The sequence below is a fragment of the Rattus norvegicus genome, chromosome 1 (genome assembly GCF_021556685.1).
Source record: "Rattus norvegicus strain SHRSP/BbbUtx chromosome 1, alternate assembly SHRSP_T2T, whole genome shotgun sequence".
NCBI lineage: Eukaryota > Metazoa > Chordata > Mammalia > Rodentia > Muridae > Rattus > Rattus norvegicus.
In genome coordinates, this window is record NC_141534.1 from 217,018,856 (window position 1) to 217,036,272 (window position 17,417).

General features: G+C 55.0%; 1 protein-coding gene across 4 annotated transcripts; it reads right to left on the reverse strand.

Moving 5' to 3' along the window:
- Positions 1 to 149: 149 nt before the first annotated feature.
- On the reverse strand, positions 150 to 17,217 carry Plcb3 (phospholipase C beta 3). Of its 4 annotated transcripts, none has more exons than XR_015685704.1 (32): positions 16,976 to 17,217; positions 14,335 to 14,412; positions 14,104 to 14,172; positions 13,876 to 14,016; positions 13,540 to 13,619; positions 13,405 to 13,458; positions 13,233 to 13,308; positions 13,020 to 13,120; positions 12,321 to 12,487; positions 12,097 to 12,243; positions 10,845 to 11,085; positions 10,600 to 10,684; positions 10,333 to 10,519; positions 9,495 to 9,703; positions 8,154 to 8,250; positions 7,993 to 8,077; positions 7,648 to 7,772; positions 6,847 to 7,092; positions 6,596 to 6,757; positions 5,873 to 5,972; positions 5,685 to 5,789; positions 5,415 to 5,506; positions 3,817 to 3,970; positions 3,690 to 3,725; positions 3,383 to 3,575; positions 2,900 to 3,056; positions 2,731 to 2,807; positions 2,551 to 2,640; positions 2,412 to 2,469; positions 2,118 to 2,204; positions 1,804 to 2,023; positions 150 to 939 (listed from the first exon to the last, which is right to left on the reverse strand). XR_015685704.1 is itself a non-coding variant. In XM_087658350.1 (32 exons), the coding sequence occupies exons 1-31, from the start codon at positions 17,072 to 17,074 to the stop codon at positions 1,820 to 1,822; spliced, it is 3,711 nt and encodes a 1,236-aa protein (XP_087514476.1). In that variant the 5' UTR covers positions 17,075 to 17,217; the 3' UTR covers positions 150 to 939; positions 1,804 to 1,819. The 4 variants fall into 4 exon arrangements, 2 of the variants coding, with proteins under 2 accessions (XP_087514476.1, NP_203501.1); XM_087658350.1 differs by having other exon boundaries at positions 6,847 to 7,001; XR_015685703.1 differs by lacking the exon at positions 150 to 939 and having other exon boundaries at positions 1,462 to 2,023.
- Positions 17,218 to 17,417: the final 200 nt, after the last annotated feature.

Consider the following 17,417-nt stretch of genomic DNA (forward strand, 5'->3'; position numbering starts at 1 on the left):
TCCTTGTGAGCAGCTACTGTTTGACCGGCCTGAGGCCAGGGCAGCTCAGGGACCTGGCAAGGCAAGGCATGTGGGGCGGGGCGGCGCGGCAGCATGATCACTAGGGAACGTAGAAGCTTCTCACAGGGACCTGGAGCAGGGCCCAGAGCTCAGTTCAGAGATTTATTGGCGCCCCTATAGCCCAGGCCAGTGCTTTGCGCTGGATATGCAGATAAGTTGCGCCACCACTTTGCTTCCTGGAACATGGGAGGGGTGGCCCCCACAACAGGGCCTCAAGGAGTAGGTCAGTCTTGAAGGTGAGGCTATGTCTGGAACTGACACTCTGCAGACCGACACACCAGGATGTTGGGACTTAGCTTATTTTTGAGGACCCCAGCCCACATGTAGTGTTCGGGAAATGGAGGTCAGCCAGTCAGCGATACAGGACTTGGGACATGGAAAAGTGGCAGAGCTGGGAACGTGACAAGGACTGACTACAGAAGAAGTTGACTTGGGCAATGGTAGGAATCTCAGGGAGAGCTAAGGCCTTAGGCCCTGGGAAGCCCAACCCTGGCCACCCAGTTTCTCTGGCCTTCCTACCCGATCTGTTTGCCTGGGGCTGCAACAAAAACAAAGCGAAGCAAACACTTCATTGGCAGGAGATAAGCCCAGATAAGAGACTGCCTTCCTCTGGAGGGAGCAGCCAGTCCCCAACGGCCAGGAAGCTGGGAGAGGCCTTGAAGAAGTGCCAGCCTGCCCCAGCTGTAGAACTTAGCCCGTTCTCTTGCCACAGGGTCTCTGGTGTTCCTGGCTGGTCCCAGGCTCAGAGCATGTCCTCCAGGCTGGTGAAGACCATCCAGCACAGAGCTAGCACGTAGGCCATCCTGCCTTCCAACAGGTCTCCACTTAGCTATGGCCCAGTACAGACATCTTCCATTCGGGACCTGTTTCCTTCCACATCTGTAAAACAGGTAAAACACCTCCCTCATAGGGATGAGAGGGTCACAGGGTATCCGCAGTGTCATAGCCCCTGCCAGCCATAATCCTTAAGACATCAATCTCCTTTCCCCATCCCACCAGTCTGAAAACTCAGCTTCAACCCTCTGTGGAGCCCTCCGCAGCCCTGGTAGATGCTAGTGCTTGGGTCATGTCCAGCACCAGGAAGGGGTAGGGAGTAGGGAGGGCTTCCTAAAGCAGGGTCTGAGCCTGAACTAAGACAGACAGGGAAAGACTGAGAGAAAACAGATTAATGGGTTTTGGGAACTTAGGGGCTTGAGACAGACATGGGAAAGCCAGAAGCTACCTTTGACAGACAATAAGGTCACCACAGACCTTTAGCAAGACAGCCACGTTCAACCTTGAAACTCTTTGATAGGAATCTGACCACATTGGTACAACCTCATTTTACAGATGAGAAAACTGAGGTCCCAGAAAAAATGGCAGTACCAGAGCGTTTTCATCCAAACTACACTGTACACAGAGTCCCTGAAGTCCACTTTTATTGATATAAAAAAAATCCCCAAATATAAAGGATTGGTTTCTACTACTCAGAGTTCCAGGGCTCCACTTGCTGCCTCTTGGGAATTGGGGAGCACCTATCTTAGGTGAATGTTATAGGGAACAAGCCCTAGCCCTTTCCCTAGGCCTGAAGTTAGAAGGGGAGGCTGACAACTGAAGAGGTCCCAAGAAAATGAAGGGTGTTAGTGTGAGGCATTTGCCTCGGATTTTAAAAAAATAAAATTTCTAAAGATAAAAGGTTAAAAAAAACCCAAAGTATTAGTGTCTTCTACCCACAGCCCAGTGCCCACCCAGTCTTGTGGCCACCTCTTGCTCCGCCAGTTCAAAGCTGGGTGTTTTCCTCCTGGCTCTCCGAGTCAGCGCCGGACTGGTGCCCACCACTCCCAGCTGCATGACCATTGCTGGCACAGGCCACCAGGGGGCCATCCCCCAATCCCTCTGATGTCTCGCCCAGCAGGCACCGACGGATCTCCTGGGGCAGCCTCTCTCGCTGTTCCTGACACTCCTGGGTCAGCTGGGCCACCAGCTGCAAGAGGATGAGTGTCCCAGAGGGGCCAGGCTGCCCAGCTCCTGTGCTACCCCCCCCACCCCCCGCCTGTCTTCCTCCTCCCAGGCCTCACCTTGGGCTCCTCTTCCACTAGCTGCTGGAGGACCTGCTGTTGCCCTGCCAAGAGGCGTTCGTGGCGCTGCTTCTGGGCCTCTTCCAGCTGTAAAGGAGGGCAAGGGTTCAGTGGAGGGAGGGGCAGGGCCTAGGGTCGCTGAAACTGGGGATGGGGGGATCCCAAGGCTCCCAAGGTGCTGCACATGATGCAGGGGTGGTTGGTATAGTCCTTGGAGGAAAGGCATTAGGAGCCTTTGGAGAGAGATGAAAAGCTGAGTTTCTGATGACTGAAGGAGAGGCGCGGCTCACTCACCCTCCTGATGGAGTTCACTGACTCAGTGATGTGCCTCCGATTGATCTCTGTCAGTTCCCTGCAGAGGAGAAAGGGATCGCTCTGGTCAGGCTCTCCCCTGCCTGCCCTCCTCAATGGCTCCCAGCCCCAACACACTTACACCTCCTTCTTGTGTTTCTCCCTTGTCTTGGCCTCTGAGATGCTGTTGTTGCGCTTCCTGTCCAGGATCTTCTGAAGCTCCTTCTTCTCCCTGGAGCAGTGAGGAGAGACAGGAGGGAGTCAGGGGCGGGACGCTGGCCACCAGAGTCCCCCACACTCACACAGGATCGTCTATCTTTACCTTTCATTCAACTCCTTCAGCCTCTTGAACTGAGTCGTATGTGCGTCCAGGACAACCTCCCTGAGCCGCTGCTGAGCCTAGGGATGCAGGAGCCAGCAAGAAGCACAGGGCTAATGGCAGCTCCACCCAGCAAGCCAGCTCCCCTTGCCTGTACCACAAGCCCTCTCACCTGTTTCAGATGCTCCAGCCTCCGTTCTGTCTCTGCATCTGCCTGGGCCTCCCTCAGCTCCAGCAGGCTCTGTACTTGTCGGTTCTGGAACTCTCGATACTGTCTGGCTGCCTCTTTTTCTTCCTCCTTCACGTCTTCCACATTGGTGGCCCTGCTCCTATAGGGAGAACCTTCTCAATGCCAGGCCCTGGTAGAGGACAGTTAGAGCAGAGCTCATGCCAGCAGACAGTGGCAGGCACCAGCTAAGTGAGCTATGCTATGCAAATCAGGAGGCCTAGCAGGGGCCAGCAGCTGTCCCGTTAGCTTCACACAGGTGATGGGTTCCCCGCTTCTTGGCCAGGGACCTCAATGTTACTCCCAGGGAGGAGTGAGCGTCCAGTGTGGGAACCTGCCCCCACCTTCCTGCCATGGGAGCATGCCCACCCCCCTCTAATATTCCTGCCAGCACATAACACAGGTGGCAACAGGCTGCAGGGCACTCACAGGGCGCTGGAGGAGGGCCGGCACTTCCCCTCAGCCCTGGCCTGGGCCAGGCCATCCAGAAGGCGGCGGGTGAGGGCCACAGCCTTGCGCTGGTGTTTTTTATGCAGTTCCCTCAGGTCTCGATCCTGCCGGCTCCGGAGCTTCACCATAGCCTTGTGGCTTCGGAGCTCCTCTAGGGGTGTTGGGGTCACCTCTACAAGGGGAGCAAAGGAGGCGGGATAGCAGTTGAGGTGGGCCAGGCATGACTGAGCTGGGGGGGCAGATGCCTACCAGGTGGCACTACTCCAGACCAGGCTGTGCCCCTTACCAGAAAGGATGCTGGCGATCAGATCATCTCGCTGCCCTGGAGAGGAGAGCAGAGACTGGTGAGAAGCTGAGGAATCCAGCTGCAGGTGGCTCCCCTTAGCCCACCCCTAACACAGGCTGCCCCTTACCTGGGCTACTGAGGGAGGTGCTAGTGGGGGAGGTGGTAGGACCTGGGGGCCATCGAGGTGAGGCATCCAGTGGGTTAGGTGCGGGGTTGGAGGAGAGCTGTGAGCCTTGCTGTTGAGACGGGGTCTCCTGACACATTTCTGTACTGGCCTGAGCCTGTAAGAGAAAACTCTTTCCAGAAATGTCCTCCTCATCTTTCTGGGTCCTTCCACCTCCTGGATGCCCTATGCCGCTCCCGGCTCTCCCTGCCTACACAATGAGGAGACAAAACAATACACATCCATAGACCCTTGCCCACACCATCTAGAAAGGCTATGTGTTACCACATCACTTCATGTCTTCAACAACTCCCAGAGGCTTCTGGAGAAGCCTGGCCCCGCCCCAACAGGCCTTCCTCTGTGTCCCTCCCTCCCACCCGCCTGTGGTTTGTCCTCCTCTTGGATGCTTAGCTTCTGATTTAATCAGCAAAGGAAGCAAGTGCAGAGCGGGCACCAGTCTCTTCGACTAACAGACTAACAGCTCCTTACAGCCCTAATTGCAGTCATCTCTTTCCTGGCCGCCACAGGCCCCACGGGGACCGGGTCAGGACATGTGGCTGAACCTCTGCTCCTGGCGCCTCCCCACTGAAGCCGCTATCTCCTCGTGGCGTCCCTGACTCCCAGTGCCCCAGTGTGTGTATACCCACCTAGATACAACCCAAATCAGTGCAAATGGGTGTGTCCTCTTTCCAAGAGTCCATAACTGAGCTGAGGGTAGAGCTCAGTGGTAGAGCATTTGCCTGGCAAGGGCTCCATCTCTATCCAGACATGGGGGAAGAAGTAAGGGTTGGAAAACTAATTGACTGACTCAGTAAAGTGCCTACCATAAAAGCACGAGGGCCTGCGGTTGGATCACCTCATACCTATAACCCCAGTGCTGGGGTGACCAAAGGCAGGGGGATCTCTGAGTTCACTGGCCAGCCAGTCTGGTTCACTGAGAGACCCTATCTCAGAAAAGAAAGTGGAGTGTGTCTTTGGAAAACCACACACACATACACACACACACACACACACACACACACACACACACACACACACTCATACACACACACACACGCACTCAAACCAACATGTTTACATACAAAAGCAAAGACCTCCGGCCCTTTTGCCCACTGCAAGCCATCCAAAACCCCCTGACAATGCAACATGGCAGAAAGGTCAAGCTTTAGGGGCTGAAAATGGGCTGGAGGCCCAGCTAGGCTATGTGCAGCTGAGCCACTTCCCATAGCCTCAGTGTCCCATCTCTGTGAGGGACAGGGCAATGAGCCAAGGATGTGACTAACCTCACACTAGGGCTGGCAGCAAGCTGGCGCTTAGCGGCCACCTGACTTCATTTCTAGGTTTGAGTAGACAAAAGAACCCAGAAAAGGGACCAGGCTTCCCAGGCATGAACCGGGCTGGGAGACATGAAACTAGGGTCTGCAGTAAGACACTGAAGAGCGTAGTTTGGAGAGAGGGTCAGATGGCAGCATTGGGAGCTGGAGATACCTGGGGAAGAGTTGTCACTGGTCCCCAGTGTCAAGTGGGCCTAGCCCTGCCCACCTCCGCGGCTGCCCACTCACCTCACTCTCCCCAATGAGAGCAGCCAGTTGCTTGGCCCGCTGGTCCATTAGGCTGACGTGCTTGATGGGGTTGATCAAGGCCTCCGCATAGTCTAGAGGAAGTAGAAGGCCCAGTCTTCAGATCAAAGCCCAGGCCACACTCTTCCTGCCAGCACAGGGCTCTAAGGGTGGGAAGTCTGACCCCACTTGAACTGGGGCACCTACATCAGCCGTGCCCAAGCCCAGGTCCCACCCTTCTGGGCTCGGCCCAGGCCTATCACCCTGTCTTACCCTGGTGGTCATCTGGGATGTAGTCAGAAGCTTCAGTGTAGATAAGCAGGGCAGGCAGGCACAACGGTTGGTTGGCCTCATTTCGCAGGCAGACGTAGTGGTATCCTGGGTGGGCAGGAGGGAAAGTTGATCTAGGCCTGGTCAAATTCCCAAGCTACCCCAGTACTGCCTAGAGCCCACGGACTCACCTGAGCGGATAGCAGAGACAGGCAGGATACGATGCCCAACAAATCTGCCACCCTCCTCAAAGGCTGCAATGCGAAGTGAGGCCAGCGTGGGCAGCACAACCTGTGAAGCCCAAACTGCTGAGCCATTGGGCAGAGCCAGGACCACCATGCCATACCTGCCAAGGCTTCACCCTCAGAGCACAGAAGCCCAGCTCAAGGGATGACCACCAGAGTCCCAAACCAAGAACATGGGTAGCCAGAAGCCCGCACGGCTATCCAGAGGATAGGATAGGTCATGTGGCCTGCTTAGCAACTATACGGAGCCATGTGTATAATAAATTCAGGACACATTTCAACCAAGTCAAGAGTAGAGGCCACATTCCCATGGGACCATACTGGGGGTAGGGGACCGGTCAAACTTGTAGCTGCGGTCTCTGGCAACTGCTTCCTGCCTTGGAGACAAGGCAGGCAGTGTCTGTTCCTCATGTGGGGAAGAATGGGAATGACATAAGATAGGACATGCTGTCATCATCCCTAGGCTCCAGCCCTTGTCTCTTCTTATCCCATTTGTCACTCAGGAAAGGACAGAGAACCCAAGCCTGACCCTGGGATATGTCAGCTCTCAAGAGGTCACCTGCTCTTCCTACTTTCTGACTACCAGTCACTATCAAGGTGCCTGGCCCCTGCTCTCAGACTAAGCACAGCAAAGTCATGGTGTCTTGGCTTGCCACTGAGTGGGCTTACCTTGGGGAAGTCAAAGGGTTCTTCATCCCACACAGGGTTGAATGAGTTCCCCTGGGATGTCCGTGTGCGATATTTGCGTCTTGTGTCAACTGGGAGACCAAACATGTCCACCTCGACATAGATGCCCACCTTCCTGTCAGACAGAAACTGCCCCGAAATCACCTGGGGTGGGGCAGCCCAAGAAGGTAAGTAAGGCAGCTGCTGTGTGTCTTCCTCAAAAAACCCTAGGCCCAACCCCTCCTGGACCCCACCTTGACCCGCAAGGCGTTGGCCACTATGCCATCTACGATGACCTCAGTGAAGGGGTCAAAAGACTTGTCCGGCCGCCGCATAAACTCAGGCTTGAGCAAGTACCCACTGCGCCCGTTGTACTCAAACACGCCTGCGTTGAGCTGCATTGGCAAATCTGTAGGCAACACAGGCAGGGTCAGTGAGGGTCCTGCAGGGTCAGCCAGAGTTCAAGGTCCAGGGCCAGGGATGGGATCAATGGATCAAGTCTGTAGGCAACACAGGCAGGGTCAGTGAGGGGTCCTGCAGGGTCAGCCAGAGTTCAAGGTCCAGGGCCAGGGATGGGATCAACGGATCAAGGGTCCAGGGTCAAGAACAACCTGATAGGTAAGGGTCCATAGAATCAGTCTAGGTAAGTGCTCAGGACAAAGTCTGTATGAAATTTGGGGATCTAGGATTAGGTAAATCAGAATCCAGTAAGATGGGCAAGGGTCAAGGAGGGCGTGCTGGCCAGTTCTATTTCAACTTGACACCAGCTAGAGTCACTTTGGAAGTGGGAACCTCAATTGAGAAAAAGTCTCCCATCAGACTCGCCTGTGGTGCACTTTTTTTGATTAAGGATTGATATGGGAAGGCTGGTGGTCCTGGATGCTATAAGAAGGCAGGTTAGGCAAGCCACGAGGAGCAAGCCAGTTCCTTTCCTGACTTCCCTTAATGATGGACTTGTAAACTGTAGGATGAAACGAACCCCTTTCTTCCCAAGTTGCGTTTGGTCATGTTTTATCCCGCCAATACAAACCCTAAGACAGAGGGCCAGAGCTCACCCAAGGTCTGGAAGTTGAGGGCAACAAGCTGACAGCCCACGTTCCAGAAGAGCTGAGGCATGTAGTTGGAGGAGTCCACACGGGTGCCCTTGGGGTAGATGCGACTAAGCTGCTGTTTGTTGTATCTGGCGTTGTTGGTCAGGGCCATCAGGGAAGAAGTGACCACCCTCTGCCAGTCTCTGCCTCGGGGCCCACCTCACTCTCTGGAATCCCACTCCCAGCAAAGCTGCCCACGCTGTCACAGAGCCTGTACCTCGACCTACTGAAGACCCCATGCAGACACCTCAGTGGCATCTGCAAGGCCCCACCCAGTCCCACTCTCGCCCCAGTGCCTGAGGAGGATACTCCACGAACTCCATGGGGCTCTTGGTCAGCTGCTCCATCGCCTTGGTCTCCACAAAGGACGACATCTCAAAGCACTTGTTCCTTTCTGGAGGTGGTGGAGGGGAGATGTAAGAGGGGCCAAGGCCTGGCAGGGCTACTCCCAGGCACCCATCCACACTCACTTCGAGCAGCCTCAAAGGACTTGAACTTGACGGGCTCAACGTAATTGACGAGTGTCGACATCTCCTCTGTGGCGTTGACCTCACTGCTGGCTGTGCCCTGTGGCCCCCCCAAACTCAAGATCAGTGGTGTCCCTTACTAGTCCCCACAAGGGGGAGCTAGCCCTCTCCCACACCTGCATGTATACTGCTCAACAACTTCCTGCAAAATGATGCTGACACATCACCTGGATAGAGGCCTCTTGGTGCCTAGTACACACTGTCCCCAACTCAGGGACCCTCTCAATTCTTCCCTCCCGCAACAGCCACAGTGACCCTTCTGTCACCTCGACTCCCCAGAATTCCCTTTGAGACTCTCTACTGCCACTGTGCCTTGGCACATGCTAGTGCCACCTTTTTAGGTCTGTCTGCCCCAACTGCCATGCCAGGGCACTGTCCCTTTCCCAGATTGCAATTCTGTAGCCTCTCTTCTTCTTTTTTTTTTTTTTTGGTTCTTTTTTCAGTACTGGGGTCCGAACCCAGGGCCTTGCGCTTCCTAGGCAGGCGCTCTACCACTGAGCTAAATCCCCAACTCCGCCTCTCTTCTTTAAACTTTTAACTTTATTTACTATTCAAGTGTGTGTGTGTGTGTGTGTGTGTGTGTGTGTGTGTGTGTGTGTGTGTGTAAGTGTGGTACTTGCTGCCACGGTGCACACATGTTGATCAGAGGACAACTTCTGAGAGTCAGTTCACTAGGCTTGTATGGTAATCACTATTACTTGCTATATCATCTTGCCAGTCCTTTATCCTCCCTCTCTGTTGTTCTTGATAGCCCAGAACTCACTATATAGATAGACCAGGCTGGCCTCTAACTCACAGAGCTCTACCTGCCTCTGCTGAGATTTAAAGGTCTGCACCACTACATACATTTATATGCTTGTTTGTTTGTTTACTGGAGACTGGGTTTCTCTTTGTAGCCTAGAACTGTCCTAGAACTTAAGTCTGTAGATCAGGCTGGCTTCAAACCTAGAGATTCACCTGCCTCTGCCTCCCTAGTGCTGGGATAAAGGTGTGCACCACCACGCCCAGCTCTTTTATTATCTACCAACCTACCTACCTACCTACCTACCTACCTACCTACCTACCTACCTACCTACACACTTCTTTGTTATCTGTAAGGAGGAGAAGAATGTCGAGGCAGAGGCTTTTACTAGTGAGGTGTCTCTTTGGCCTTGCACCCAACTCTTGCAGACTCATTTGCACAGCCACAGAAACTGGAACCTGCATAAGTCAAGCTCTGCGAGAGCAAAGGAGAACAAAGGCTGCCACCCAGCAAATACCGCTCTACCCGCCTGTGGTCCTCACCTCATCGGTGGTGGGCTTTTTTGGATCCGTTGTTTCCTCCTCTTCTTCATCTTCCTCCTCATCCTCTCGGTCACGGTCAGGCATGAGAACATTAGGTCCTCGGTTGAGGCCCTCCTCACCTAGAGACTTCTGAGGCTCCAGGCTGGTCTTCTCAAGTCCCACCTCTTCCCCATTGCTTAGGCCAGGGCAGCTGTCAGAGCTGGGGGACCCTGCACAAGGGCCAAGGGACTGGTGTCAGGACCACAGGCCGGTACTGAGGAAGCCTGCAGGTTGTGCTCAGTATGTGGGTGGGGAGGCCAGGGTGCCCTCTTCAAGAAGTACAGCTTTGGGAGAGGGTAGGGAACAGAGTCTGGGTGTCACTAAAGCTAGTGGTTGGCTGGGGGTGTCACAGGTCACAGTTATACAGAGCAGGGAACTAGAGCAACAGCCTGCACAGCTGAACAGTAGCATGGCAGGGCTGCCCAAGTTGGGCTCAGCCAAAGCCATAGCCAGCAGGGGTTAGTGAGGTGAGCAGTTATGTGCCATGTGATGAGGAACCTCAAAAAAGAGACTAGGCAAAGGTTAGCTGAAAGTTTAAGTAGGTGGGTGAACAGAGTCAGTGGAGGTTACAAGTCAAGTGTCAGGGGCCTGAAGGAAGAGGATTGATGAGGTCAAAGGTCAGCATCCAGAGCCTTACCCTGGCCGGGGAGCAGTGACACACTGAAAGTCGGGGCAGAGAATCAACGCTCAGCCAAGAAAGAGGTGGGAAGGAAAGAGGTCAGGCTGGAGTGGCGGAGACACTGGGGTGGGAAGTTTAGTTGACGTTAGGATTAGGGCTGGAGGTCAGGCCAAGCCATACCCAGCTGGGGTGAGGAGGGCTCTGTGGCAGCTGAGCTCTCACTCAGGGCTGAATTGCTCTGTTCCAGAGGCCGCTTGCGCACGGAGCTGTCAGGGACACCTGTGCTGGGCCGATGCCGCTTCTTATTCTTCACCAGGATACGGCCCATCAGGTCCTGTGGACTAGGAAGGGGGGTGCCCGCAGACAGCTGGGCACCGGGGACAGTCAGGACTAGTCAGTCACCCTTCACCTTCACACACCCTGGCTCAACTCCAAGCACCCCCATACCGGGTACTTGTCCAGTGGGTCAATGAGCAGCGCTTCCCCAAAGATAGAGCGGCAGTACTCTGCCATCTTGGCCTGCTGTTTTGCCCTGTGGGGACAACAAGGTCAGAGGTCAAAAGTTCCCAGGGTCAGAGGCCTATAAAATGAGTGGGGTCAGAGCTGATGAAAGAGTCAAAGGGTTGTATTAGGGTCCATCCAGGCTGCCTCCACCAGAGGTCTCTAGAGATTCCCAGGGCAGGCTCACTCACGAGTCCACATGGTTTTCGAAGGAGAGAATGACAGGGTAGGGTGAGGTCTTGAAGGCTGTCTCGGCGATGGCCTCTAACACATCACGCAATGGCACCTCAGTGGTCATGGTGAAACCATGGGTAATGAAGGGCTCTTCCTCCGGTGGCCGTCCCTTCCATACATCCAGCTCCACACAACGGCAGCCCCACAGCAGCGCCTGGCGGTACATCTCCACTGACGATGTTCCAGCCAGCTGGCCCGCTGCAGGTACAACTGTGTCACTACCCACTGGCCACATCATCCCACGTGAAACCAACCCATACTGGGGACAGAGAGACCACTGGCACAACCCAGTCAATTCCAGGGCGGCACACTCTAAAGACTAGCCTCTTACTCCTCCAATCACTGTGGAGGCAGTACCATCTCCCCCAGAAGGTCTCAGGAAAGGGCAGATATCCTGAACCCCAGCCCCTGGTATCCATGAGGTGGGCACAGGGTAGGCATTCAATAGCATCTGCAGACACAGCTGGTTCCTTGCATTCCCTCACATGACGGACTCCCAACACACCAACACTGCCTGTCCTACTACTTTGAGCTATGGAGTTCCCAGATACCTTCTAGAGCTCCCCAGGACCCAACTCGTATCTACTATAGCTACTCCTGCTACCCACCTCTGGCCTGCATCAGCCTCCCTACCTCCTGCCTAGGGGATCACAGCCCCTCCCTGCCTCCAACCCAATCTCCACAGATCTTCTGACAACCTACCAGGTCTCAGTGCTTCCCCTACCTCAAGCCATCCAAAGAACCTCTTTGCCACTCGCACTGAGTCCAGTACCCTTCCAGACTGTGGATGGTACACACACACACACACACACACACACACACACACACTCTCTCTCTCTCTCTCTCTCTCTCTCTCTCTCAGACTGGCTTCCTTTCCTGCTTCTCCTGTGCTATGCACATGGTAGACTAGCACTCTGTCCCTGAGGTTCACCTCCAGCCCTTTTTTACTTCTAAAGCCATCCATCTATCTCTGGTCCATGCATCTATACAGGCACAATGAAACAAATATGCCGTCAGCCTGTCCCCAGGGACACTTCAAGATACCCAGAAGGCCTACCGCACAGAGATACCAGCTCTGGGGCAGAGTGGCCATTCCTGCCCTTCCCCCAGCTTTGGCCAATGAGTGATCAGGTTGAAAGTGCTCTCCCCAAGGAGAAGCAGTATGAGGGCAGAGGGTAAGCGTGTCTCTGCTCCCCCTCTCTCACTCACCAGTGAGATAGGTATTGTGTGAAGAATTGATGAAGTATGCGCTCAGTGGCTGCGTCATGTCCATGCTCAGATCCAGGGCCTCCAGGGGCAGGATGCCATTCTCCTCCCCTCCCAGATAGCGGCTGAAACCCTCCATAGACATCTGGTCTGCGGATGGGGTGCCAACAGGTCAGCTGGGCTTGGCCGGTCCCACCCGCACTGACCTAGTGCCAATGGCTACTCACCGCGCTCCAGGAACTGTTTGTTCGGCTCATACTTCTCAATGAGCAGCCGAGCCTGTGAGGAGCGAAGCGGTGGGTACAGCACCTCGTTGAGTCTTGGGTCTCTTTGCTTCTGGTTGATAAAGTCCATGAGCTGCTCCAGAGTGAGGTACGGCTTGCCCTTAGCACCTCTGAAGGGGCCCAGAAGCTGGGTCAGGCTGTAGCCTCAGCACCCACCTGGTGCTAAGCCCTCACCCTGGGAGACAGAAGTGACAAGGCCTGCACCTAACTTCAGCAGTCACAGACCGGTATTCTGGGTCTCTGCTTCCCTGTCCACTCTCCTGACCACTCAACAGTGTCAGGCAGAAGATAGACTGGCAGCAGCTTTAAAAGCTGCGAAATGCTTGATCCACCACTCTGAGCCTCGAGACCCCAGGACCAGTCTTGCCTCTGGCCTCCCACACCGTGTTGGCTCAGGCTAGTCCCACAATATGTCTGAGGCCCTTGGTTCCCATCCTGAGTGGGCTGATTAAGCTACCTGTGGCAAAGGGATGACAGAGTTCTAGAAACCACATGAGTATTCTGGGCAGGTTCCCTCTTTCTCAGTCTGACACCCACAAACCTGCCCACTGGCACCCCTTTTCACTGGATCAGAAGAACACTGAGCAGAAACCAGAGAGAGACACAGCCCAGCCTATGGGAGCCATTTCCCAGGCCACTTACATCTCCAGCAGGATCTTGTCAATATCCGGTCGCAGACACAGCTTATTCAAGAACCGCTCGAAGATTTCCAAGGAAAACTCATCAGGCCGAATGGACTCACTCTGAGGGTAAGGAGTGTGGGATGAGAACCTAGGGCAGCCAGTTCCTGAAAGCGGGTACCCACTGTGATACCCCACCCTGGCCCACCCTCACCCTGGCCCTGCCCCTACACACCCGGTTGAAGTTGAGGCCGCAGGACTCCAGTGCAGTCTCCACCCGCTTCTTGTCCGCGGAGAACATCTTCAGAATGCTGATGCAGGCAGGAGGGGTCAGGGTCAGTAGGGGAGCAAAGATCACCAAGGTCAGGGCAGAAAAGAAGAAGCTGGGGAGGGGGAAGGGGGCTCACTTCTTGACTGGAATCCGTCCATCCTGGTTCACCTGCAGCTTCAGTTTCGTGTATCTGGGAGAGCAAGTAGAAGGGTCAAATCTCAGGACTAGTCAGCTGGACCCCCAGTGCTCCCCAGGGTAACCCCAGGCTCACGCTTTCCGAAGGAACGTGTTCCGGGAGGCGTTCTGAGCCAGTATGTTCATAGCCAGCTTAAACAACTCCTCTGACCAGACCTGGGAATTAATAACATACACACAAGGGTATAGGTGAAGGGGGCAGAGGGGCTAGCCCAGCCACAGCCTACATCCAGAACAGGGTCTAGTGCATAAAACATCACGAGAACAAAACCAGGCATGGTGGCTTAGTCCATAATCCCGGCACTTGAGAAACTCAGGCAAGATGGTTACCCTGTGTTTGAGACCAGCCTGGGCTACATGATGTCTTCCAATAAAGCATCTGCTTTCCTGGGTTATCTCGACCCCAACCCACCTTGACTGTGTCATCTTGCACGGCCATGAAGTTCAAGAATGTGGTGTTTACTGGATCTGGTCCTGCTACCACTGTCATCAGTTTCTCCTCCAGCCGGGTGTCAGGACCCCCAAAGCCCAGTACCTCTCGAATCTTGGGGTCCTGTGTAGTAAAAGTCAAAGGTGAGGAGGAGAAGTGTCCTGTCCCCTGACAACCTTAGCCCCATCAGTATCAGACTGTATCCCTCACCTTGGGCAGGCGGGCATAACGACCTGTCCTTGTGTCCCTGATGGAGCTGATGTCCAGTGTGTCCACCTCCTGGGAAAACCAGAGCCAAGGTTTGTGTCTAAGAAATATGAGGGGTCTTCCCACTCACGCTGTGGAATGCCAACCCCCTGGCTAGGCCTTACCCCCAGGACAAGGGCAGGGGTCACCCCTAGAGGCCTAGGCCTGAGCCGGCAGCACCAACACCACTCTCACCATGTTGGGTCCTGTCCAGTACAAGAAGAAGCCATTGGGGTCCACTCGCAGGGTCACCAGGTTCCGACTGGAGGCCTCCTGAGGGCAGTACAAGACAAGGGTCAGGGGAGTGAGAGCTGGACCTACGGTAGCTGGTTTCTGCCAGTGAGCTAAGAGGACGCTCCGCCGACACACAGGTGCTCCTGGAGACGAAGACAAGTCGTCAGCGTGACATTTCAGGTTCAGTCTCTAACATGTCTCCCAGCTTCACCTTTACCCTGAGATTCTATCCCATAGGCTACTACCCTGTCTCTAACACCCAGCTTTTGCCACACCCTACCCTGTACTTTCACTTTTTCTCTACCTTGAAACTGCTGTGGAGGTCTCCAGGAGCCCATTCTAGCTTTGGCTTCCCAACAAGGCCTGAGAGGTCAAGAATGCTAGAATCCTCTGCCTCCGATCCCTTATTATTCCTGTATGAGAGCAGAGGGCTTAGAAGCCTGGAGCTAAAGTTCTCTCTGTCCTTGAGGCCTCACAGTATCTGGCCACCCTAAGATCTTTCTCAAAGCTTATCACCCATCACACTGTACCTCGTGGGATCCTTATAGCCTCTAGGCTCACCCATCTTATAGAAAAGGTCCCTCAGGAAGACTAGGCAGGGGGTTCACTCTTCTCCCTAACAACCCTATGGTGACTGACAGGAAGGCAGGATATGAGGAAAAGGCTCACTTTCTTTGTTTTTTGTTTTTTGTTTTTGTTTTTGTTTTTGTTTTTCGGAGCTGGGGACCGAACCCAGGGCCTTGTGCTTGCTGGGCAAGCGCTCTACCACTGAGCTAAATCCCCAACCTCAAGGCTCACTTTCTAAAAAGGACCCAGTCACTGATGCCCAAGGCTACCCCACGGAGCCCAAGACTCAGGACCAGCAAGGACTTCACTCAAGTCAATCTTACTCTTACTCTCCCTTGAGCCAAAAGAGGATTGAAATCCCCAAACTCTGGCTCTAGACAACCCTGCCACCAACAGTATACACTCCAGGTCCCACAGCCCCAACTGTGAGCCACAGCGAATTCTACACCCTGAATTTCACCCCCCTTCATGTTCCTCAACGCCGTGTAGGATGTGTCCTGCATCACCCTCATTTTACACAGGAGGAAACTGAGGAGTCGGGATCTCCAGGGGTACACTTGTAAAGTCCTGGCACGTGGCAAACAGAGAGAGCCAAGACCCCTCTGGACCACCCCTGGCTCCTGATCTCAGCATCAACCTCATAGCAGAGACCTCAGTTTGTCTCTTGGGAGAATAGGGGTTGCCCCACCCATGCAGTCTTGGTTTACAAAAGAACAGCAGCTGATCTGGGGACATTCATAATCCTTCAACTCTAACCAGGTCCCAACCTCTCCAGGAGATTCAGAACCTTGCCCTGGGCCTGACTAACCAGCCACCAGTAGTACAAGAAAGGGAGAAATTTGTGGGTACTGTCCCTAAAGCCGCTGTGGTACCATCCTCAGGGTCCTAACCTCCAAAGGCTACCCAGGACTCTGGCTCTGCAGTTCCAAACTTTGCTCGGCACCCCCACCCCACCCCAGGCCCTCTCCTTGTTCCCACTTCCTTATTTGGGTTTATCACACTGCAAGGAAAAGGAGAAATTTTTCCCTTTAGGCTGGCCTGGGGGAAGGGGTCTTCTGGGGACCCAGGGGTACCCACCCTTGCCCAGCACACCTGCAGCTAAGGCCACGCCCCCAGCCCCTCCCCTTAGTTCCCACTCCTGCCCCACCCAGCCGGAAAGAAACCTAGCCCTAGCGTCTTCCAGGCCTATGGCCCGACTGGGAAGGAACAGTAAGGAAGCTCAGGCCGCTGAGTTGAGGCCCTAGGGAGCGAGGGGCCCAGGGGGCAGGGGAGAGAACAGTACAGAAACCAGAAACGTGGGTAAGACGTGATATCTGGATAAGAAGCCGCAGGTGGGTATCAGGAAAGTACCAGGGAGAAAGTAGTAAAAAATGGGGAGGGCAGGATTTATTGGGGTTCAAAGTCACTAAATTAAGGAGTGGGGAGCAAAGTTCCCAGAGTTGGAGGGACCTGGAAAGGGACAAAGTCTACGGTAAGGGGTAACTTGGCGCTCCCATCTGAACAGAAAGCTCGCTGGAACCCAGAAACAGGATGAAGGGGTACCAACCAGGACAGGCTGAAATGTGATGAATAGAATAGCTCAGGCGATGCACTGCTAAGAGTAGGATCCCAGTGGCACCCCACCCAAGACAAGGATGCCCTATACCCCCTGGGAGCCCAGTGCCAGGCACAAGGATCTGAGGACAAGACCAGAAACTGAGAACCAGCATGGAGACTGATATTCATCGTCTGGCAAGGGTGGGAAAGAGTAAGAAGAGGGACAGGATTTATTGAGGTTCAAAGTCTCCATGCCAAGGAGTGGAGAACCCAACTGACCACAGCTAAAGGATTGGTTTGCGGGTCGGTGAGGGGAACGACGACGACAAAGTCTTCAATTACCAGGACAACAGTGGGACTCAAGTTTCCGGAGTGCAGCAAGGCTGGAATAGGGGTGCAGTGGTCAGGCTACACTGAAGTGGGGGTCCCTGGCATCTAGCCGAATGTGACTGAAGGAATCCTTCGATCAGGGCAGAGTAGGGGACAGCCACTCTCTTACCTCGTCCCATTTGATGAATTTACTCCCGCGCCGCAGGGTCTCCACCACGGTGGGCGGCTCCAGCTGCAGCGCGTGGACGCCGGGCCTCGCGCCCGCCATGGCCAAGCCAGGGGCGGCTCGGGGACCTATGGAACCCCGACGGGAACGGACGGTGCCACTGCTTTCTCCACACGCTCCCGCGCGGCCCGCTCTGGCCCCGCGGCGTCAGCGCCCGCCCGCCAGCCAGTCTGTCCCGGACGGACGGGAGACTCGGCGCCCGGCCCCGCCCCCGCCGAGCCCCGCCCCGTCGGGCGGTGCCGCCCCCTCCCACCGCGGAGGGGTCGCCCGACCCGCGGCGGCGCCCCCTGGCGGTCGGGGCGGCGACTGCAGCCAAAGGGATGATAGAGCGGAATTGGGGGGGGGGGGGGTCTTTGTTGGCCGGCTCAGTAGGTCTCAAGTTTTC

Coding starts and splice junctions, on each gene's coding strand:
- Plcb3 (XM_087658350.1), bottom strand. CDS start 17,074: ATGGCGGGCGCGAGGCCCGGCGTCCACGCGCTGCAGCTGGAGCCGCCC. Junction 9,704..10,332: donor GCCCTCCTCACCCCAGCTGG/GTATGGCTTGGC, acceptor GCCCTTGTGCAG/GGTCCCCCAGCTCTGACAGC. Junction 2,641..2,730: donor CTGAAGGAGTTGAATGAAAG/GTAAAGATAGAC, acceptor TCACTGCTCCAG/GGAGAAGAAGGAGCTTCAGA.